Source organism: Mauremys reevesii, linkage group 6 (assembly GCF_016161935.1).
Source record: "Mauremys reevesii isolate NIE-2019 linkage group 6, ASM1616193v1, whole genome shotgun sequence".
Taxonomy (NCBI): domain Eukaryota; kingdom Metazoa; phylum Chordata; order Testudines; family Geoemydidae; genus Mauremys; species Mauremys reevesii.
Window position 1 is genome coordinate 41,593,574 of NC_052628.1, and position 23,488 is coordinate 41,617,061.

The 23,488-nt window shown below is 43.0% G+C and overlaps 1 protein-coding gene and 1 long non-coding RNA gene across 3 annotated transcripts in view; one reads left to right on the forward strand and one right to left on the reverse strand.

Annotated features, from left to right (window-relative positions):
* Positions 1–1,570: 1,570 nt before the first annotated feature.
* LOC120407750 lies at positions 1,571–7,227 on the reverse strand. Its single transcript, XR_005600231.1, has 2 exons — positions 6,727–7,227; positions 1,571–1,873 (listed from the first exon to the last, which is right to left on the reverse strand). It is a non-coding gene; the product is annotated as an uncharacterized LOC120407750 (long non-coding RNA).
* CDK7 (cyclin dependent kinase 7) overlaps positions 7,187–23,488 on the forward strand; it is a 32,947-nt gene continuing 16,645 nt past the window's right edge. The window contains exons 1-7 of one of the 2 annotated variants that reach the window (XM_039543742.1): positions 7,387–7,402; positions 11,996–12,055; positions 14,489–14,522; positions 15,003–15,035; positions 18,905–18,972; positions 20,777–20,845; positions 22,882–22,992. In XM_039543742.1, the coding sequence (XP_039399676.1) occupies positions 20,828–20,845; positions 22,882–22,992 (129 nt within the window). In that variant the 5' untranslated portion in view covers positions 7,387–7,402; positions 11,996–12,055; positions 14,489–14,522; ... (1 more) ...; positions 18,905–18,972; positions 20,777–20,827. Of the gene's footprint in view, positions 7,403–11,995; positions 12,056–14,488; positions 14,523–15,002; positions 15,036–18,904; positions 18,973–20,776; positions 20,846–22,881; positions 22,993–23,488 lie in introns of both variants that reach the window. The other variant, XM_039543741.1, reaches the window with a different exon arrangement.

The window sequence follows — 23,488 nt, forward strand, 5'->3', positions numbered from 1 at the left end:
TATAAAAATAAGCTTTGATTCTGGCATCCTGCTGCATGGTGGCTGCTTGCCCTGACAGTTTAAATGTTTCCTAGGGTGAGAACAGCATTAAGATAGAGATGATTAGCTTATTCTTGAACTAATTTTAGTAATTAAAATTGTGTTTGGAACAGCTCTTAAACTCACTTCCCTACAGTTTTAGAGAAAACTACCTTTCAGAACTGATTCTTGCTTTCCTGAGCTTTAGAAGTCAGGTATATCATGGGGCTGATGGATTTGGTTTCAAGAAGAAAACTACAGGTAGCCTTTACTTCTCTTCATGTTTACTTGACAAATTAACCTTAATTTTTTTAGTCTCCCTTTTACCCAGATTAACTTGAGTGCCACATCTGTTAAGTACTCCTTGTGCCTTGAGCAATTTTAATAGGTTAAACTACACCACTAGCCCAGTAAGGTGGAGAACTTCCCTTCAGTCCCTTGATGCCTACTAAGGCAGAAATCAGGCTTTTGTTTTATCTCTTTTAACCTGTTAAAAATGGACTTCAGGCCTTTCTTAGAAGATACAGAAGCGGCATGAGGGGCAGAGTTGCAGGCTCATGATGGGGAAAGGGCTTGCCTCCTATCTTTTCAAGATTGTATCCAAGTATAGTTTTCAGGTTCATTTGTCAACTAGAGCAGTGAGTGCTCTATCAATTTAACTGGTTCTGTACTGACCCATTTTAAAATAATATGCCATATCTACAGATAGAGATGGGCAATTCTATATCAGTTCTCTTTGGGTAGCAAAAAACCCCCCAACAACTCACTACCAGTCTGCCTTAGTACTTAAACTGTCACTGACAACATTGTTCAGGAAATAAAATATTCAGTTACAACCAGGTTTTAGTGCATCTTCAAGTCCTCCTAGAGAACCATCTCTCCCAACTATCTCATAGAGTTTTAAATGTATTGGTGAATTGTGTACACTGTACAACAATACTTTTTTGTCACAGTGATATGGTAATATTGCTGTGACAGAAAATACTAATAAATGTACTGAAGAGGGGAGTTGAGGCACAAAGTGGTTGAATGAACAAGGAATATAGACGCCATGTCTCCTGATTCTGAGTCATGAGCTCTGAAAAGACCATTATTTTCCCAAAATGGTGGTGCCAGAACATACTGCAGAGTATAGTAGACAAAGATGAGAGAAGTTTGTTCATATTATTACTATGCATTACTTACACATGGACAAAGAAAAGAGAGTTAATTCAACTCTTAGGTTTGTCTATCTGGGAGAATTAATTTGAATAGCTTCGCCACATCAACGCATACTCCAGAATAAGTATGTCCACGCAGTGAGCTATTCTGGATTATCTTTTGTGCTTTAAATTCACACTTTAAATAACTAAGGCCTTGTCTAGTCTTGAAAGTTATTTCAGATTAATGGGTCAATATGAACAGTTCTAACTGGGGGTTGGCTGCTACTTCCAGTATAATTGAGCGATGGCAGCAAAAGGATAATTTTAAATCAATGGAATATATTGCATAGAAAGGATAACACCATGTTAAAATGCAGAGGCAATGAAAAAAAGCATTGTCTTACAAAAGCTCATTTTGAATTTTATGGGTCTAATAAACTGTTTTGTTAAATCAATTGCACATTCCACTACTCCACTGGTGGGAAGTCATATCCAGAATGTGAAGCATGGACGTAATAGGTCTGAGTCTAAGGCATATACTATATAATCTATCCAAATTTTCCTGACAATGATTCCACTTGAGAGCTGGAATATTAACCATGAAGTTCTGTTCTACAAACCAGTTTGTGGGACCAAAGGTGCACAATGAAGTGACTGGATTAAAAAAAAAAAAGACTCTTCTACCTTCCAAATCACCATCTTCCTCCAAAGTTCTGAAAATAAAGCCAAAAAAAAAATCACATTGAATATTCAAAGTCAATTTTATCCTTCTACTGTACTTCCACTGCTGTTGGATAATCCTATAGCAGGACCTTGGATTTCAGAAAAGTAGACTTTGATTCTCTCAGGGAATTGATGGGCAGGATCCCCTGGGAGGCTAATGAGGAAAGGAATCCAGGAGAACTGGCTTTATTTTAAAGAAGCCTTATTGAGGGTGCAGGAACAAACCATCCCGGTATGCAGAAAAAATAGCAGATATGGCAGGTTTGGCTTGGCTTAACAGAAATCTTCAGTGAGCTTAAACACAAAAAGGTAGCTTACAAGAAGTGGAAACTTGGACAGATGACTAGGGAAGAGTATAAAAATATTACTCGAGCATGCAGAGGTGTAATCAGGAAGGCCAAAGCACAATTGAAGTTGCAGCTAGCAAGGGATATGAAGGGTAACAAGAAGGGTTTCTACAGGTATGTTAGCAACAAGAAGGTGTCACGGAAAGTGTGGGACCCTTACTGAATAGAGGAGGCAATCTAATGACAGCTGATATGGGAAAAGCTGACGTACTCAACGCTTTTTTTGCCTCTGTCTTCACAGGCAAGGTCAGCTCCCAGATTGCTGGACTGGGCAGCACAGTATGGGGAGGACGTGAGCAGTCCTCAGTGGTGAAAGAACAGGTTAAGGACTATTTGGAAAAGCTGGACATGCACAAGTCCATGGGGCTGGATGCAATGCATCCGAGGGTACTGAGGGAGTTGGCTGATGTGATTGCAGAGCCATTGGCCATTACCTTTGAAAACTCATGGCGATCGGGGGAAGTCCCAGGCAACTGGAAAAAGGTAAATATAGTGATCATCTTTAAAAAAGGGAAGAAGGAGAATTTGGGGAACTACAGATTGGTCAGCCTCACTTCAGTCCCCAGAAAAATCATGGAGCAGGTCCTCCAGAAATCCATTTTGAAGCACTTGGAGGAGAGGAAGGTGATCAGGAACAATCAACATGGATTCACCAAGGTCAAGTCATGCCTGACCAACCTGAATGCCTTCTATGATGAGATAACTGCCTCTGGATATGGGGAAAGTAGTAGACGTGATATACCTTGACTTTAGCAAACCATTTGATATGGTCTCCCACAGTAATCTTGTTAAAGAAGTTTGGATTGAATGAATGGACAATAAGGTGGATAGAAAGCTGGCTAGATCGTCAGGCTCAACGGGTAGTGATCAACGGCTCAATGTCTACTTGGCAGCTGGTATCAAGCAGAGTGCCGCAGGAGTCAGTCCTGGGGCCGGTTTTGTTCAATGTCTTCATTAATGATCTGGATGATGGGATGGATTGTACTTTCAGCAAGTTTGCAAATGACACTAAGCTGCGGGGAGAGGCAGATATGCTGTAGAGTAGTGATAGGGTCCAGAGTAACCTAGGCAAACTGGAGGATTGGGCCAAAAGAAATCTGATGTGGTTCAACAAGGACAAGTGGAGAGTCCTGCACTTAGGACGGAAAAATCCCATGCACTGCTACAGGATGAAGACCAACTGGCTAAGCAGCGGTTCAGCAGAAAAGGACCTGGGATTACAGTGGACGAGAAGCTGGATATGAATAAACAGTTGCCAAGAAGGCTAATGGCATATTGGGCTACATTAGTAGGAGCATTGCCAGCAGATCGAAGGAAGTGATTATTCCCCTCTATTCAGCACTGGTGAGGCCACATCTAGAGTATTGTGTCCAGTTCTTCCTCCCCCCCCTCCCCCGAAAGAATTTGGACAAATTGGAGGGAGTCCAGCAGCGCGCAAGGAAAATTATTAAGGGGCTGGGGCACATGATTTATGAGGAGAAGCTGAGGGAACTGGGCTTATTTAGTCTGCAGAAGAGAAGAGTGAGGGGCGATTATATAGCAGCCTTCAACTACCTGAAGGGGGGTTCCAAAGAGGATGGAGCTAGGCTGTTCTCAGTGGTGGTAGATGACAGAACAAGGAGCAATGGTCTCAAGTTGCAGTGGGGGAGGTCTAAATTGCATATTAGGAAAAACTATTTCACTAGGAGGGCGGTGAAGCACTGGAATGGGTTAATTAGGGAGGTGGTGGAGTCTCCTTCCTTAGAGGTTTTTAAGGCCTAGCTTGACAAAGCCCTGGCTAGGATGATTTAGTTGGGGTTGGTCCTGCTTTGAGCAGGAGGTTAGACTAGATGACCTCGTGAGGTCTGTTCCAACCCTCATCTTCTGGGATTGTGTGCTTCAGGAATGCTTTTGTCTCCATCTAGCCTTGAACCAGAGATTGGGATTGAGTAAGACGCAGACCTTGCTACTGTGATCAGTGGGTGCTGTCTGGCGTTCTCTGCTCGGTGTCCCAGTCAGGCTCCCTTCTTATGACCCTCTGACTGCACTCCTGTTCCTGTTCTTATATTAGTTGTCCCCCAAAATTAGTGGGTTTCTGAGGTCCTGTAGATCCTCCCCTTAGGCTGGGGAGGTGGGGGGAATCCTTTAGCATTGGGCAGGCTTCTGCCCGCCCAGTTTCCCAGAAACCCAATAGATACTGTGATCCGGGCCTGTCACCTCCAGCCCATATCACTGCAATGCACTTTTCAAAGGGCTCACACCTCTCTAAGAATTAAAGGTGGTGCATTTTGCAGCAGCCTGCTGTAACTTTGTCTCAGCCATAACCATGGGCGCCAGCTTATATGGGCTCGTGGAGCTAAAGCCCCAGGAATATTCATAATCAGGGGCTCTGCTCCACCAATATTTTCTCCCCCTCCCCGGAGCTTCCCTGCCTGAATGTAAAGAGAGTGCGCAGCGCGTCTCCCTCCCTTCTGCTGCCGCAGCCTAAGGGCTAAAGCTGCAGCATTAGCATTAGAAAGAGCAATGCTAGCTACTGCTGTAGCACCTCGGGAGGGGGAGGGGGAGAGGAGAGGAGTGGAGGGGGCCGTGCTGTGCTGTGCTCCCCTCCCCTGCCCCTACCTGGAGGAGACCGAAGGGGACTTCTGGCCAGGAGATGGACATCACTCACCTTAGCAGCTGCTTCTGTGAGTGTTTGACCCTATGATTTTTTATTATGTTTGACCCTATGATTCTGCCCCAGCCCCAGCTCCTACCCCCAGTAAGGAGCAGCAGGCTGCACAGGGGAGGCAGGAAGCCACATGTGAAGGCAATGCCCCCTCCCCCAGCACCCACCAACCCACCCACCACAGGAGGGATGGGAGAGGGAGGCTTCCTAGACCTGAGCAGCTGGGGCTTGGGTGAATTTTATGACACCCTGCTCCCCTGCCCCATAGCCACCACCACCCTGCCTACCCTACTTCTGCCCCATGCTGGGCAAGGGGCAGCCCCATTCCCCATCCACAGTGAAGTTATGGTGAGGGGCAGCAACATGGAAGGCCACCTGTGATGGCAACCCCCCCCCAGTACCCATCATAGGGGAGGTGAGTGAGCTTTCTGGACCTGAGAGGGGCCCTAGGAGCATGTGCAGTGACTGTGGTGCAGAGTGAGTGTGCCGTGGGGGACAGGGGGAGAGAGGAGGGGTCCCTCCCCTGGAGCTTGTGCTGCCAGTGGTGGTGATGGGGAGTCCTCTCTGGCCCTAGCCCTGGGGCAGCCTATCTGCATCCCAAGTTCCTTATCCCCAGCCCTGTGCCCCCAGCACCCCAACCCTGAGCACCCTCCTGCACTGTGAACCCCTCATCCCCAGCCCCACCCCACAGCCCTCACCTGAGGGGAAAAACATGCAACTTAAATTTGGTGGTCAGTGTGGAGTATCATTGTGTTTAGCACAATACTTGATTATTTTACACCCCTTTAAAGTATATAACTAGTCGTATACAGGTGTTACAAAGTGGGAATGTTCTTCTCTGAATACTGTGTGGGTGCTTCAGTTTCCCCTATGCATTTCTCAAGGATCTAGATGGTGGGATAAGGAGGTGTGATTGTTGTAGAGCCCTAGAGGGCCAGTGTGATGCCGTCTGCACAGAGAATGGCCGAAACCCTGTCTCCAGGCAACTGATGGCCTGGGCCGCTCTCCTGCAAGCTGCCAACTGAAGGTGTTGGAGAACAAAGAGATCAGGTGGCCTCCTAATTCCTGGAAAAGAGACAAAGGCCAGAGGAGGGAGTGTCAATGCCTGTGCAGACTTCCGGGAAGCACATGGTGTGGAAGGGGATGCTTTGGAACTACTCCATACAAAGCCAGTCAGGACTCTGGGGGAGCCTCCTCTCTCTGAGCATACTGTCTCCAGGGCAAGAAGCTTACACCTTTCTGGGTCTGACCTCAGAGCATTCAGCATGCCCTTCCACACATGCACTTTCCGCAGTGAGTCCGCCCAGGCGGGGTCCTGGGGCAGCCAGAGGTCCCTGCACCCCAACTCTGCAGTAAACCTGACTCTCAGCCAGCTGGTAAAACAGAAGGTTTATTAGACGACAGGATCACAGTCTAAAACAGAGCTTGTAGGTACAGAAAACAGGACCTGTCAGTCAGGTCCATCTTGGGGGGTGGGGAGCCCAGACCCAAGTTCTGGGCCTCTCCCGATTTCCCCAGCCAGCTCCAAACTGACACTCCCTCCTCCGGCCTCTGTGTCTCTTCCGGACAAGGAGGCCACCTGATCTCTTTGTCCCCAACACCATCAGTTGGCACCTTGCAGGGGAAACTGAGGCACCCACACAGTATTCAGAGAACACATTAAGAACATTCCCACTTTGTCACAACAGGTGCAACAAAATTTAATACTGTATATTGAAGCAGGCAAGTGCTGCTTCTGACTTTCCACTTTTAATTGATTCTTGTGGTGCCGACGAATTGTAGCTTCATTTTATATCAGCTTACAGGGTGAGAGCGGGGCACCATTTTGGGCCCCACCAAAAATTATACGAACCTGCCGCCTATGGCCGCAACCTGTTAGCGCTTCTGGGTGAGCTGCAGCGAGTGTTGGTGGATGTCGGGGAAGAGTTTAAGGTGCCTGTCTCTCAGTCAGGCTCGAGCTCCCATCTGCCCAAAGGTTGGTGTCCCTGCCTCTCACTCAGGGGAGCGGGCCCAGCTCCTTGCTGCCTGGCCGGTGCGGTCGGACGGGATCCGGCCTAGCCTGCCAGGCTGTGCTTCAGGCAAACCCCCCTGCTGGGGCAGCTCTAGGGGCGGTAGCGGTGAGCCCGCAGCCGCCCCACCCCGCCGGGCTCAGCGAGATGCTGCGCTCCCCTGTAGCAGCCCCGACTCGGCCCTCGCTCCTCCAGGAACCCTGAGTCGGCGCCACGCGGCGCCTCCCGTCCTGCCCGCCCTGCGGCAGGCGTCTGACGGGGCTGGCGCCCAAGGGCGACGAGCGTGCGTCGCTTAGTGACTGTTGCTAGAGCGGGACGATGGCGTCGCCAGTAAAGCGCATGCGCAGGGAGCTCGAGGAAGGGGCGGGGCCCCGTGTGCGGGGCCGGAAGCTGCGGGCGGCTCAGGCAGTGACGGTTTTAAATCCCCGTGGCCCAGCCGGCTCCTTTCCCCGGCCAGGGATGGACGCGCGGGCGCGAGCTAAGCGCTACGAGAAGCTCGACTTCCTGGGCGAGGGGCAGGTGAGGTCTGCGCGGTGGAGTGGGGTCGGGGCCCGCCCGGCCGGTGCAGTTGGGAGCAGAGGGGCTGGGCCGGCTTGTGCGGTGGAGGGGGGTGATCTCGGTTGGGCCGGCCTGGGGGGTGAGGGAGGGGGTCTCGGCTGGGCCGGCCTGGGGGGTGAGGGAGGGGGTCTCGGCTGGGCCGGCCTGGGGGGTGAGGGAGGGGGTCTCGGCTGGGCCGGCCTGGGGGGTTGGGGGGGGGGTCTGAGGGTCTCGGCTGGGCCGGCCTGTGCGGCGGGGGGGGGGGGGGTGAGGGTCTCGGCTAGGGGGCACTGGGGCCGGGCCGGTGTTGATGCCTTGTTGCTCCCAGGATATATGAGAGACAAGCTGACTGAGACAAGGCCACCTTCTACATATTAATTATGCATTTGTGTCGCTCATGTGCTGTATGAGTGTTTCAATTGGTAGAGGTAGGGTTGCTGCTTTGGTTGTGGTGCCATTAGAATTTGAATATTCTTTTCTGTATATTGATTAATAAGAGGAAATCATTCCAATTCTGCTTTGCTCCTGTGCACATGGAGTATGTTTGAAGAACTGCAGATGTAGGGTTTCTGTTGGGGGGCTTATCCCAGTTAATGTAATTTAAGTTGGGCCCCCAATTTCACTCTCATAAGTAGAATGGGTTGTGTTGGGGTGTTAAATAGTTTTTAGGCGCTAGTTTATTGTGGGGAGGAGAGAGTGGGGTTGTGTGTTTCTATCAGAGTGGAAGGCCTGGAAAGTTATTTCTTTAATTCTGGTAGCTCATCTGAAACATTCTGATGTATTTATTATAAGACCTAGGTATCTGTAATTAAGTCTGTTCAATCTTCAAGTCTCTCAAAGAAAAATGTCCCCTGTTCAAGCTGTTTAGGGACTTTTCTTTTTAAAGAAACTGATTCTCTCCCAGCCCCTGCCAAGGTTGACTTGTATTATAGTAGGTGTCTAGGAAAGAGTAAGAGTCTTTGCAAAGCATCTTGAGTAGATGATACAACTAGGTTCCCAACATACAGCAGTCAACTTATGAGTCCATTAGGGGGAGTTCTGAATTTGGAAATTCTTCCACTAAAGTTGGTAGGTCATTGATGTATGGATTGAAGAGAGTTGGTCTGGTTATATTGATGGACTCTTTCTTTATAGGTCTTGGAAATGCTCTATGCTGGGTGGCTGGGATTTAGTTATGTTGGTTTGGTTTAAATTCTTTCTAGTTGTGCCTCAAGAAACTGGTATCTAGTGCATCTTCAATTTATGCTATGGCGGAGGGGTGGAGCCCTGGGCTAGCCTATGCAACAGAGAGGTGCTGCACAAAGTGAGGATGGTGGCAGTTTAAGGTCTGTACTCTGGTTAGCTCCTGTCCCAGAATGAAATTGAGAAGGATGCTCATAAGAGATGGCCTTGTGCTATGTAGTACCCTGCCACAAGATCAGGAAGGGACAGTAATGACAAATAGACACAGGGGATTAGATCCCCCACAGTGTGTAATCCTATCCTAGGTGGATCATATGAGAAAAACATCCCTCAGGTATCTCTCATGCCCTGGCAACACTTGTCATGCCAATGAAGTCACATTGACTTGAGGGGCTATCATCACTTCTATTGGTAGCTGTAGTTGGAATATGGGGTCAGTGTGTGTGCCCTAAGGATGGAGAGGCATCTCTTTTGGGTAGTTTGGGACAGAGTACGAATATCATACTTCGGAGTTTTATCCTTTTCCTCTGGTCTAAAGGCTTTTTTCTGATTTCTGGTGCATTCATCTAGGAATATAAACACTTGCATACCTTGTCCACCTAGTCAGTGTCCAGTCTGACAGAGGCCAATATCAGATGCTACAAAGGAAGGTACAATAAATTCTGTAAAGGATAAATACAGAATGACCAGCCCATAGGGGAAACTTCTGTCTTCATTATATAGTTGGCTTTTGCACTGAACTTTGGGAGTTCTTATCCCTTTTATATCAGGAGAAATATCTTTTGATTTTTCCATTATTCATGTAAATATATTAATTGTTTTTAATCCTGTTCATTTTGACCTGAGATCTCTTGTGACGGCGAGTTCTACGTATTAATTACAAACTGATAAAAGGAACCCTTTTTAAAACACATTTAAATGTTATCTTTCAGTTATATTGAATGTCCCCTTTTTGTATCGTGAGCATAAATTGGAGCCCCTGACTTCCCTTCTCTATCTCCTCCAGTATTGTATTAAACCTCCATCATATCTGCTCTTATTGGGCTTCTCTCAAATTTTTTTTCAGTCTCTTAGTTGAGAGTCTCTCCTTGAATCTAATCACTTTAATTGCCAATTTCTGAACCCTTTCCCACAGATCTCTTAATATAGAGTGACCTGAACAGAACAGTGTTCCAAGTAAAGGCATTCCATTGCTTTGTATAATGACATATTAAAATATTTTCAGGATATTCTGTCCCATACTTTAGACCCTACTATTTTGTTTTTTGGCCACTGCTATGCACTGATCTGGCTGACACCTGTGACTTTTCTTGAGCAGTTACAATTAATTTAGAACTCAGCTTTCTGAATGCATAGTTACTCTTTCCAAAGTGACTAGCCTTACCTTCCTCAGCAGTTAATTCCGCTCATCGTTATGATCCTATTCAGCTAGCTTTGTTAGGTCAGTTAATTAGGTTTATTAGCGCCCCACTCTTCTCTAGTCTTGATTGTACATGACAAGCTTATTTAGGTTAAACTGTCACTTTACTGTTCACCTCTTTTTTTGCCGATCACTAACAAATATATTAAACAGAACCTTGACGCAATCCACTGACATCTGTGGCATCTTTATACGAGACACATAATGGAGAGTCATATAGGCTTCTGTCTGTGAGTGGGCAATTCCAGTCACTATCCATTTATTGTAGGTGGTATCTACCAGAACGCTGGTTCCCACTTTTACTCCATTATTGGGAGAAGGGCTTCTGCAGAGGAAAGAGCTATGCCATATTTGCCCCAAGTATGGCAAGATCCATTGTGATAACTCACTCAAAATACCCTCCCCTCCCCCCCCCCAACCTTCAAGCTTCACATAAGAGACTATTAGGCACTATGTCCTAGGTGGTGGTAACTGTCATGGCAAGGCACTGAGGGCAACATAGTTTGAGGTGGAAAAGGTCTAACTCCCAGAGCACTCTAGAGATAAGGATCAGCACCTTGAACTGGATCCAGAAGTCTGGAGGGGAGGAAAACGGGACTGTGAACATATCTGTTCAATGTGCACTTTTGGCCGAAAACGTAAACAATGTTAGGATGAATAAGGAATGAGATGGAAAGTTATAAAATGCCATTGTAATATTTTCTGTATTAATCAGTGGTTTGCTGTCACTTAGAATAATGTATTCCCCTTTATTATTTCTCAGAAAACTTCAATATTCTGCTTGTGGCACCTTATAGACTAACAGACGTTTTGGAGCATGAGCTTTCGTGGGTGAATACCCACTTCGTCGGTATTCACCCACGAAAGCTCATGCTCCAAAACGTCTGTTAGTCTATAAGGTGCCACAAGACACTCTGCTGCTTTTACAGATCCAGACTAACACGGCTACCCCTCTGATACTTAATATTCTGCTTGGATTAGAACTAGCAATAAATTGCCACACAAGACCCCTCTCTAGGTAAAACTATCACAGGGCTCATCAAACGTTGCCTAACCAAGACACTTGAAGCAACTAGCTAGCAGTCAAAGACCACAACTCATGTAAAAAGAAGCTGATCATAACCTCTTATTTTGCCAACAGTGGAATTCACTCAGTTGGTCATTGGGGGAACCAAAGCCTTTATGTAGTAATTAAACATTTACTATTTATTTAGTGCTTTAATTGACACATTCAGTATCGCTCAGTGAGGATCTGCTCCCCGTAGGAGGCTGCTATTCCTGCCCTGTAATTTTTTTCTTCTCCATCCCCCTTCCTCTGCTTCTTTCCCTCCTCTGCCTTTGGGCCAGTCTTCACTCCCATTCCCTCTGCTAAAGTGATCAGCAGTGAAATAGTTAATGTTGACACTGAAGTCTCACTAGTATTTAGAGTTAACACACCAATGGGGGCAGAGGGGGCGGGGGGCTAGTTCATCTTTCTCAGTCACTGTTTCAGTCTGTCTGCAAACTCAGGCAGACACCACAACACTGGTTATCGTCAAGTTTGGAAGGCTTTCTTTGCTTCCTATGAGAGCTAGGAAGTTTTTAAATGTGAAAGCTTTGTTTCTGCACAATGAGTGTTGTTTGGATCACACAAACACATCACAAAGGCTAGATCTGACCTGCTAGCCATATGTCAGACACCCCTGGATTGGATAAGAATATGCACAATTGTTATAGCTACTGCTAAAGAGACTTTGAAGGGGTATAAAACTTCATGCTTCTGTGCTTAAGCCAATCTCCAACAGCAGTTGGAGCATAGTCATGAGAGGCAGGGATTTTTATGTTGGCCTCTGCTGAAGATGGGGTACTGGACTATAGGTTTGATCCAATATGGCAATTTCTGTGTCTATGAAGAACACTACATTATTGCACTTACCTGTTATATGGTTATTAATAATATTGTAAATAAGGACTACTGTTTTTTCTTGTCTTAGTTTGCCACTGTTTATAAAGCAAGGGATAAGAACACCAATCAAATTGTTGCTATTAAAAAGGTGAGTGCTTTGTGTGCTGTTTTATGTACGTACTCTGCAATCAGGTATCTAGTTGCTCTTGAAACTGTTCAACGGCTTTATCAGTTTAAAGGGAAGCTGTGATTATATATTCCTATTATTCCTATTGGGAGCTGCCAACTGATGTGCCAAGACTACCTCTGCTCCTGTTTTCCTTGCCCGCTCAGGACTCCAGCACCCTGTCTTGCTGAGCCAGACACTCCTGTCTGCTGCAGCAAAGATGCAGGGTCTGAATTACTTGCCCCAAAGCTGCAGGTTTACCTGAAAGCAGCTAACAGAAGTGTGCTTGTCTTTAGCACTCAGATGCCCAACTCCCAATGGGGTCTAAACCCAAATAAATCCATTTTACCCTGTATAAAACTTATGCAGGGTAAACTCATAAATTGTTTGCCCTCTATAACACTGATAGAGAGAGATGCACAGTTGTTTGCTCCCCCATGTATTAATACATATTCTGAGTTAATAAGTAAAAAATGATTTTATTAAATACAAAAAGGAGGATTTAAGTGGTTCTAAGTCACCAAGCAAAATAAAATAAAATGTGCAAATCTATGTCTAATCAAACTGAATACAGATAATCTCACCCTCAGAGCTGCTTCTGTAAGTTTTTCTCAGACTGGACACCTTCCAGGCCTGGGCACAATTCTTTCCCCTGGTACAGCTCTTGTTCCAGCTTAGGTGGTAGCTAGGGGATTCTTCATGATGGCTCCTCTCTCCCCCTTTGCTCTCTTCCACCCCTTTATATATCTTTTGCATAAGGCAGAAATCCTTTTGTCCCTCTCTGAGTTCCCACCTCCACCTTCTCAATGGAAAGACACCAGGTTAAAGATGGATTCCAGTTCAGGTGCCACAATCACATGTCACTGCAAGACTTCATTACCCACTTGCCAGCACACATGTATACAGGAAGACTTACAGGTAAAACACAGCCATTTGCAGACAATGGTCCTAGTTAATGGGAGTCATCAATATTCCAAACCACCATTAATGGCCCACACTTTACATAATTACAATAGGCCCTCGGAGTTATATTTCATATTTCTAGTTTCAGATACAAGATGGGTACATTTATACAAATAGGATGATTACACTCGGTAGATTATAAGCTTTGTAATGATACCTTACAAGAGACCTTTTGCATGAAGCATATCTCATTTACATTATATTCACTTATTAAATTTTTATAAAACCATATAGACTGCACAACGTCACACCTATAGCACCAACAGTGTGTTCGTTGAGTAACTGGTTGACCAGTCCGAATCAGCCACCTCAAACGTTTTCATAATGTAAAACGCTGGCTTCAACACCATTACATTTCTAGATTTGTGACTGGTCACCCAGATCAGAAGCTGGAATTTTAAATATTGCAGACAACATTTTGGTGGGCTGTTACTTTTTATTGCATGTTTGGGGGTTTTTTAAGATTTTTTTTTTTAAGTATTTCCAAACTTTTTTTTAAGTATTAGTAGTGTTAAGCTTTGGGTCTTCCCACACCCTTGAGTGTCCTCTTCAAAAGGAGTGTCTAATGTTTGTCCCTCTCAGATAAAGTTGTTTCCACATAACCCTTTTAGATGGTCTGGCTATTGGTGTTGGGGGAAATCTTGCTTTTGACAGTCAGATTTCTGTAATTTAGCCTTTAGAGTAAAATGTTTACGGTATGATTGATCTTTTCTGATTTGAAACACCACAACCTGATTAGGTTACAGTAAATTGTAATATTGAATATAAATGTTTTAGATGTGCTTTGAGGGAATCTTACTATGATGGAATTACCATAATGAAAAAGCAAGTACCCCTCAGCTTTGCTTAATAAGCAAAGTTGAGCCATTTCAATAATGCAGTCAGGTTGTTCAGTATTCATATTGTACTACTACATCTCTACTACTGCTCCCATAAGGCTGTTGCTGTTTAAAATTGCCATGGAGAACAAACTTGTTTGCACTGTAGAATTGCTGTAAGGTCACAAAGTTTTGTTGGTTAAAAAATAACTTCAGGACCGAAAAATGTTTGGCATAGGATCAATCTGGTAAAATCAGAATAGCCTGTAAATTTGAGGTGGTTTGCAACAACCATGTGGATGCCAGTCTTAATAAAATTTGTACTTGGTATGATTCATCTTTTTGAGAAAAGCCCATTACTGGTGTCATATGGCTTTGTAGGCCCAGACCGAGGTTGCAGTTACAAAACTCTTTGGTAAGATTGCATTATGTCTGGCTTTGGGAAACATAAACACCTGTTCCTTTTGTAAATGCCAAAGCTACAAATTCACTTCTAAAAATAAACTTCTTAGCTATTTAAGATTTTTTTGTTAACACTAAAACTCAGTTTATCTTTGAGAAACTTATTGAGGTCTTCAGGTGTTGAGGAATGTGATTCTAATTACAGATAATACAGTGCTTTCTATTTCTTTAGATTAAACTTGGACATAGATCGGAAGCTAAAGATGGTAAGTACTTGTACACCATAACTTGTTTTGTCTTTTTGCCTTTAGTGTGTTACTGTGAACTTCCTACTGTTGCTGTAGAGCAGTGAATTAGTTATTTCATCTGTCTTAGCTGGAAAAGTGATACCTATATTGACTAACTTAATCCTACTTCTTTGATGTAGCTTTTCCACAATAACAATACCCCAACACATGCTGGGGGATCTAAAGAGAAACAAATAGAAAACTTCATATACTTTGCAGTGTTGAACATGATATAAAATCCTAGAGTGTCAAATCAATTGATTTCCATGATCTAAGATGAGAAATAGATGTAAATGAAATATAAATAGTGGCAAATACATTGAATTTTAAAACTTTTCAGTTTTTAATAATCTTTGGCTAATCACATAGTTATTAGTTTACAACACTGAGTTTACTGTGCCTTTAATGTCTTTCTCCTTTGATTTCCTGCCCACATTTCTGTTGTATGTTTTATCATAGTGCTGTTGATGATGTGCATGGCATACTAGATTGGTAAGAAGCTAGTCCTTTTGTATTTCTTTTCACACTAGTGTCCCCAATGTCTCCCCGTTTTTAGTATAATTCATGTATTTCAATCATAGTTAGCAGAAGGAAGATGATTGTAGGAAGAATTAGGCTTCAAGTATGTGTCAGTGTGGCTCTCATTGTAGGTGCATATGTGCCTCATGCATGCAAGATCAGATATTTTGAATAGTGGTGTCTAGCAGGGCCTGTCATACACACTATGCCTCCTTGTGCCCTCATGCTAGTGCATAGAGAGTAGGGCAGGCACAGCCCACCCTAAGATCACTTTTATTGTCTGTGCAGCAAGATAGAACCCAGCGAGTGTCCAACCCACTACTCTCTTCGGAGACCTTAAACGGGTTTTAAAAACTTTTTTGGGGAAGAAATTATCTTCACACTTTCATGCAAATGATGTTCCCAAAAAAGAGAGATGAAATCAAGTGACCCCACTCTACACTGGGGTGAGGCACTTTGTGCCAACCACACTTTCATGATGGAATCTAAATCCTCAGGATTTCATCTCTGGCCATCCTGCGACAGACACACATGATGCCTCTTCTGTTTAAGGGGGAGCCACATCCCACATAGGTGCAAGTCTTTCTGTGCCATGATCCAGTACAGGGTTGCTTGGCTCAAGGTGCATCTCCCTGAGCAGTCCATACTGGTTACTTCACACCAAGAGGTGATGGTTACAGCCAGAGTGGGGCTAGATAAAGCAGCATTGGCCAGCACTCCCTTGAGCACTCCGCGTTCTTTCCGTCCCCTGACCACAGAATGTGAAGAGAGCAGTGTTGGTACTGATGATACTGACCACCTTAACATTGGTAAAGTCCCCAGTGCGTGAGACCTTAGCGCTGACAATGCTAGAACCAGTGACTTTGGTTCCTGTGCAAGCTACCTTGACACTTCAGACAATAAAATAACACCTATGTCTGCTCATAAACAGGACTCCAACTTGTATAGTTGTACCGAGCATAAGCGTAGCCCTGAGACCAAAGAGAAGTCCTAGTTAGAGCATATGAAATGTCAGTCCTCCAAGAACACAGTCCCTTAGCAGCTGGGCAGAGCAAGAGACCTGACGCTAATCCTGTTACTGTTACCTGTGATGGGGCTGAGCAAGGACCTAACACTTTCTGTAGAGGCACCCATACACCATCTGCAAATGTTCCTGGTACTGATGAGGTGGACTGGACCAGGACTGGTGCCTTGCCAGTGCCCTTTGAAGGGAATATACACACCTTGCAATTGCCTATATATTCTTGTCAGCATTGAGCAGAGATCCTTTGCCCCTGCCAATGGAGAATGATCCTAAAGAGGGCATAAGGAAGCACCCATTCAGAGCACTGAGTGCTGCGCCAAAGAGCATGGGAGTGACACCGGGTCAGCTAACAAGGCCAGTACCCATGTAATGTCCCACCTTGGCCATATTGGTCTTACTGGGGCCTGTCCTCCCACACTAGATTATCAGAAATTTGTGGTGCCACCTCCTGTTGTAGAACTGAGTTGGTGAAAGGAACCCAGAAACATTCATGGAGTGGTACCATCTTCTGCCTCCTCCCTGACAAAGACTTTAATCATGGATATGTCAAGTACCGATGGGAAGTCCACCTGGACAATCTACAAATTCAAGAGATTTTGTCCTCAGAAGACATGGGGTTCCACATGAAGCCATCAGGTAGTCTGTAATCCAACAGTGCATTTCCTGTAGGACAGCCCTGCAGCATGCTGCATAAACAAAGATAGATATATGCTCATTTTCTCTCTGCCTGGAAGCCATCAAGTGCTGGACATGGTACCACGAATACTGGAGAACATCAATGGCTCTTCATCTCCCAGGTGTCAGAATCAACCTGGCAGGCTTCCTAAGCAGGCAGACAATTACCACCATGCCACATGCTAGAACTTTTATCCAGAGCGGGCATGAGATTGGGGTTGCTACCAGATGCTGCCTTTCTGCAGTGGTCCCAAGGCCTATTTAATGACTTTCCACCAATTCCCCTGACCCTCAGGATGACTTCCAAAATCAAAACGGACAAAGCCATGATTATTCTCATAGCTCCATGCTGACTGAGGCAATCTTGGCTAACAGACCTGCTACAAATGTCCATCCAGCCTCAGATCCAGCTCCCAGACTGCCCAGACCTCGTCTTACAACACCATTACAAGATACTCCATCCAGACCTGAAGCCCCTACATCTGTTCTATGGCTATTGGCTAGCTAAGTACCACAGATACCTACAGGTCCAGGAAATCCTGATACATACCAGGAAAACATCTACCACAATGTATTCATCTAATTGGAAGAGGTTCTCAATGTGAGCATTGGTCCAGGTCTCGGTACTGAACATTCTCTACTACTTGTTGCATTTAAAACAGACTGGCCTTTTTTTAATCTCTTGGGGTCCACCTATTCAGTGATGCTTGGTCTTTTCTCACCCCCACAATATCTAAATTTTGTAAAGGGTTGCTGCCCACTTACCCACTGTTCAGAGAACAGAATCCTGCCGGAGATCTCAGTTTAGTCTGAATCTCATGGAGGCCTCTTTCCAACCTCTCACAGAATGCAGCTTACACCACCTATCTCTGAAGATGGTCTTCCTAGTGACTATTGCTTCAGTCAGGAGACTGAGTGAGCTTTAGGCACTTATGTCCGAACCTCCCATACCACGTTACATAAGCACAAAGTGATGTTGCAACTTCGCTTGAAGTTCATTCCTAAAAGTCTCAGAATTTTATCTAATCAAACTTCCTTTGTTTTTTCTCAAAGCCACCCTCAGCACTGGGAGTATGTGCCCATCCAGGGCTTGGCTTTATTATACTGACATCACCAAACCATTCATTTCATCTTTCTAGCCATAGGTGGGCACTCTACAGGTCAATCTGTCTCTTCACAAAGAATATTGAAATGGATAACACAATATATCTTGCTGTGTTACTTGCTGGCTGATGTATCTCTCCCATTAAACATCATGACTTGCTCCACCAGAGCACAAGCAACATCCTCCACTTGCTTTAGGAATGTTCCAAAACTGCTGCCTTACAGATTTCTAATGATGATTAACCCACTGACCTTTGTCAAACACTATGCCTTGGAATTAGCCAACAGGTCAGCTGCCAAGCTTGGGAGAGCAGTATTTCAATCACTGTTTTACTGATATAGCTGCAACTTATTCCCACCATCCTGAAGACTATACTACTTGACCATCACCTACAGTGGGATCTACACTAACGTACTTGAAGGAAGAAATATTACATACACTACAATAACTCTAGTTCTTTGATATCTTGTTGGTGTGGATCGCACATACCACTCTTTATCCCTCTCTCACATGGAAGCATGAGGAGGCAGAGTGCATATGCTGCCCCAATGGACATAGCTATTCAAAAGAATCTCCTCTCTCGTGGATGATGCACATGTACAACCACAGTGAGATCCACACTTACTGCTGGGTAAGTAACCATTTTTTAAAAAGCCTTAAAATTGTTTGACAGGTCAAGATTTGATATACTCTTCTAGACCAATGCCACAACTTCTCTATTTTGCCAAAAGGGAGCATACACTGCTGTAGAAACAATCACATCCTAAAGTGTGAATTTCCGCCTACTTGTTAGTTGTGAAGTATTTACTGTTGGCTGCTATGACAATGATGTGTACCCAACTTTGAATTACAGTGATGTACTTAGTTGCCATTCTGCAAACGGAATGCATTTTTTCTTTGTAGTCTAGTTCATAATTTCTCAAACAATCATAAATGACCAACATACAAAAGAAGCTGAATTAGAAATTCTTATTGGTAGCTAAATTGAAGTTTTTATATGCTGCTCCTGCCTTTGATGTGATCTTTCTTTCAATCTAGGAATCAACAGAACAGCCCTGAGGGAGATAAAATTGTTACAGGAGCTAAGCCATCCAAATATCATTGGTGTAAGTATAAAATGAATACTACTTGTGGCATATGCTGTAAGTCAGTCCCTGAATACTGTAGATATATTCTGCCACAAAGACTTACTGCTGTGATCATGGAGACTTTTATCTTAATTCTTACACAGGGCATCTTGCAAGTTGGCAAACCGTGATAAAACATTAACTTTTTAATAAAAAGGCAGGTCTCAAAATCACTTGCATTTTTGCCAAGTGTTAGTTGGAAACTTTTGCTGTTTAGGTGGGGAGAGTCAAATCCTGAAAAATTCAAATTTAAAAATAAAATTGCTTGTGAATCAATGCAGTGTGGCATTTCCCTGATTTTTTGCATCATGTTCTCTTGCCTCTCTGTTGCTGTTCAGCTTTCCTAAGCAACTGCAAGGTGAAACCGACAAGGTCTGTTCAGTTTCACTAATGCTATTTAAAATCCAAGGGCAGCAGTAATACTTGTAGTTCAGAGCATGCATTTTTTTTTTTAGTTGTTTGACTTTCAGCTTCAAATAAATGTTTGTAAAGGTAAATACTAGTGATGGTTAATTCTCTGAACGGTTGGTTCACATAGACGTATAAAAGTTCAGATGCTTTATTTAAATATTTTCCCTGGAACTATACTGTTCTTGCTGGATCTCAAGCCCATTCTTACAGCATTTCCATACTTGTAGCTGAAACCAGGAGGTGTTGAAACACATGAATTAAAAAGCAGTTAACTTGACTAAAGCCTTTTTTGAATGTTTTCAGCTTGTGTCATAAATGTAAAAAGGATAGCATAAAATCCCTTCTTGGCAGCTGTACTAAATCGCTTTACCTGTAAGGGGTTAAGAAGCTCAAATCTAGTTGGCACCTGACCAGAAGAACCAATGAGGAAAGAAGATACTTTTAAATCTGGTGATTTGTTTGTGGCTCCCTTTGTTTGTTCCCTCTCCGGATGGAGAGAGAGACCAGGCAGGTACAACATCTCCCAAAAACATACCTGAAATGATCCATCTATAATTACAAAAATTGAAAAATTGTAAGTAAGGAAATGTTAGGTTATCTTTTGGTTTGGTTTGTGAATTTTCCCTATGCTAAGAGGTAGTTTGTTTCCTGTTTTGTAACTGTGAAGCTGAGCCACAGGGGAATCCTCTGTGTTTTAAAAAATTTTTATTTAACCCTGTAAAGTTACCTTCCATCCTGATTTTGCCGGTGTGATTCGTTTACCTTTTCTTTATAAATTTTCTTCTTTTAAGAACCTGATTGATTTTAGTGCCCTAAAAATAAAGGGTCTAGTCTGTACTTACATTGAAGACAATTGGTTGGTGTATTATTCTCAAGCCTCCCCAGGAAAGGGAGGGAAAGGGCTTAGGGGGGATAGAGATTCCAAGTGACCCTGCCCTGAATTTTTCTGTAAATGACTTGGTGGTGGCAGCAGTACTGTCCAAGGACAAGGAAAGGAATTTGTGCCTTGGGGAAACTTTTAACCTAAACTGGTAAAATATAAGCTTAGGGGGCCTTTCATGTGGGTCCCCACATCTGTACCTTAGAGTTCGGGGCGGGGCCTGACACTTGTATGTTCTTGAAACAGTTTGGGTCATCCTAGTAAAGATGCTAAAATGAGTATGTGTCTGAGGCAGAGCCAGGCTGAATGTCAGATTTCCCCATACTGCCCTCTAATCACAGTATGTTCTCTTCCCAGTATATACAACTCTGCTCCCCCTTCCTGAAAACCATGACAACACATACTGAAGTGACACAGCATTAAAATGATAATATTAAAAGTACTCTGCAGTCAAATATATTTTCCATGTTGTGGTATATTTTGGTTTTCCAGCTTCTTGATGCATTTGGACACAAATCCAATATTAGTCTGGTCTTTGATTTTATGGAAACAGATCTAGAGGTAAGACTGCTTTAGCTGTTGCCTTCTTTTGATTCAATACTTGGAATGTTTTAACTTTCAATATTGTGCACAAAAAACATTGAAATACTGGAACTGTGATAATGTATTACTTTTTCATATGGCTATCCAGATGGTATCTCTGAGTAAATGCATTTTGAAAATACTTATATCAAGAAAGATTAGTGATTTGTATTTGTAAGAGATGAGACTATAACACGGATTAGACAAATACTACCTGAACTGGCAAAGTTGTATCTTTTTTTAAATCTGTTTTGTAGTATATTAACATTCATGCATTCTTAATTAGGATACAATGCTTTACTTTTTAATACTGCTCTAGAGTGTCAGTAGACTTTTGTCAAGAAATAGTTTATTAAACTCGTATTTGTGTAGAATTAACATTTTGAGACCCCAGTCATAGACCAGGACCTCATTGTACTAGACAATGTACAAACATTTACTATATTTTGTAATTAGTAGTAATAGGCATGCAATCCTGTTTGAATCAGTTCTGTTAACTTGTGAATTGGGTGCATTCCAAGAAATATAGATAGTTTTCTGTTTTGCTGGTGCTTGATCCGTATTGGAGTCTAAATAAGTATATCTTTGCAGGGGATTTGGTATCACATGTTTTTATGCATTCTTCAAAATAAAGATTATAGTAAGCAAGAGTGCATGTTAAGTCAATGATGGTTGTGCGTATGCAATGACTATCCATGCTTTATAGCGGGGGGGGGAAAGCTTAATTTAATGGCAGTAATCTGTCAGTATATAATGCAGTGAGCAACCAGAAGAGCGTATACAAACGTTAAAAGAATAGTTGTCTGTTTTGCTAATATCTGTAATGCCTGTCATAAACTAGAGGAATACAAGATCAAAACGAAGTTAATAGATTACTAAACAAAATGAAAGGGTATTTTTTGCTGATAGCAATATTTACCCTCTCCTTGATGATGAGCTGCAAATACTCATAAGAATTCAAGCTGAGACTTGTAAAATATCAACTGTTAGTGTTGATCTATGTATTTTCCCAATATGTTAACTTTACTTATCTATATAATTCAAAACTAAGTAAAATCTATTTTTATGAACTAGGACAAGGCAAAACAAAGCATTTATTTGTATTTTGGTAGCATCCAGAAGACCCAGCTGGTATCAGGATCTGTAGTGATTAGCATTGTACAACATATAGAAAACTTAATGCAGTCTAATAACTATTTTAGATATTTTACAAATTTCAACTTGAATATTTTAAGTGTGTTGGGAAATGGAAGCTATTGTAGGAATGCAAAGCATTATTAGTAGAAAACCAGTGGAGGGAGCAGTGTGTAGAGGCAGAGAGACTGTTTTAAAAAAATAGTATGGAGCAAGTTCATGAAAGATCTATACAAAAAAAGAGGAGGCCATTTTTACTTGGATTCTGAAACAAGTGGATTTGCTAAAATGGTAGTGACCAGGTCATACCTCCATGTGTGTTAAGAGGGCTGTTGTGCTCTGCCAAGGCTAGAGTCCTGGAGCTATACTGAAGGAAGGTAAAATAGTTCAGGTAGAGAACACAAAAGTATAAATGAGGATTTCTGTGAAGAAAGACTTGCCACAATAGCATATGCAGTATATTTTGTTGAGGTAGTAGAGTTATGGTTAAGCATATTCCTCTTACCTAAGAGAGGCACTTTAGCTCTTGAAATAATTAGCTGGAAGAAGTTGAGATTTCAGATCAAGCTTATGTGGTCATGCAGGTAGAGAAAACATGTAGTCAATATAAACTTAACACAAATATGGTATCTGGAATATCTGTGGTCTCCATTTCAATTTCTAGTCTCCAGTGTAAATAGCTATAATTTTTTCTAAAGAAACTTAAGAATTTCCACCACTTTTACACAAGCCAGTGACATAGAATCTTATTAGCAATTGCACCATGTAACATTCAACTTTGCTTAAAGGAAAATAGTAACATTAAGCAAAGAGAATTATAATAAGATGATTAAACATAGTTAGATTTTGGGTAAAAAGTTTCATAATTTGCTTTTTTCTAGGTTATAATCAAGGATAGTAGTCTTGTGCTGACACAATCTCACATCAAAGCATATATGTTGATGACACTTCAAGGATTAGAATATTTACATCGGCACTGGATTCTGCACAGGGTAAGTAAGAATACTCTAAACCAGGGGTCGGCAACCTTTCAGAAGTGGTGTGCCGAGTCTTCATTTATTCACTCTAATTTAAGGTTTCGCGTGCCAGTAATACATTTTAATGTTTTTAGGTCTCTTTCTACAAGTCTTTAATATATAACTAAATTATTGTTGTATGTAAAGTAAATAAGGTTTTTAAAATGTTTAAGAAGCTTCATTTAAAATTAAATTAAAATGCGGAGCCCTCTGGACTGGTGGCTAGGACCCGAGCACTGTGTGCCACTGAAAATCAGCTCGTGTGCCGCCTTGGGCATGTGTGCCATAGGTTGCCTACCCCTGCTCTAAAAGGAACAAAGTCTCTTTCAGTAAAAGAATTGCTAAAGGAAACTTTACACCCTGTAACAAAATGGTGACCCTTTGGTAGAGCTTAGTAGGTCCAAAAATAATCTCACTCTGTAAAGTCTATATAGCATAGTTTTATAAAAGAGTGGGGGGTGCTGAGAGGAAA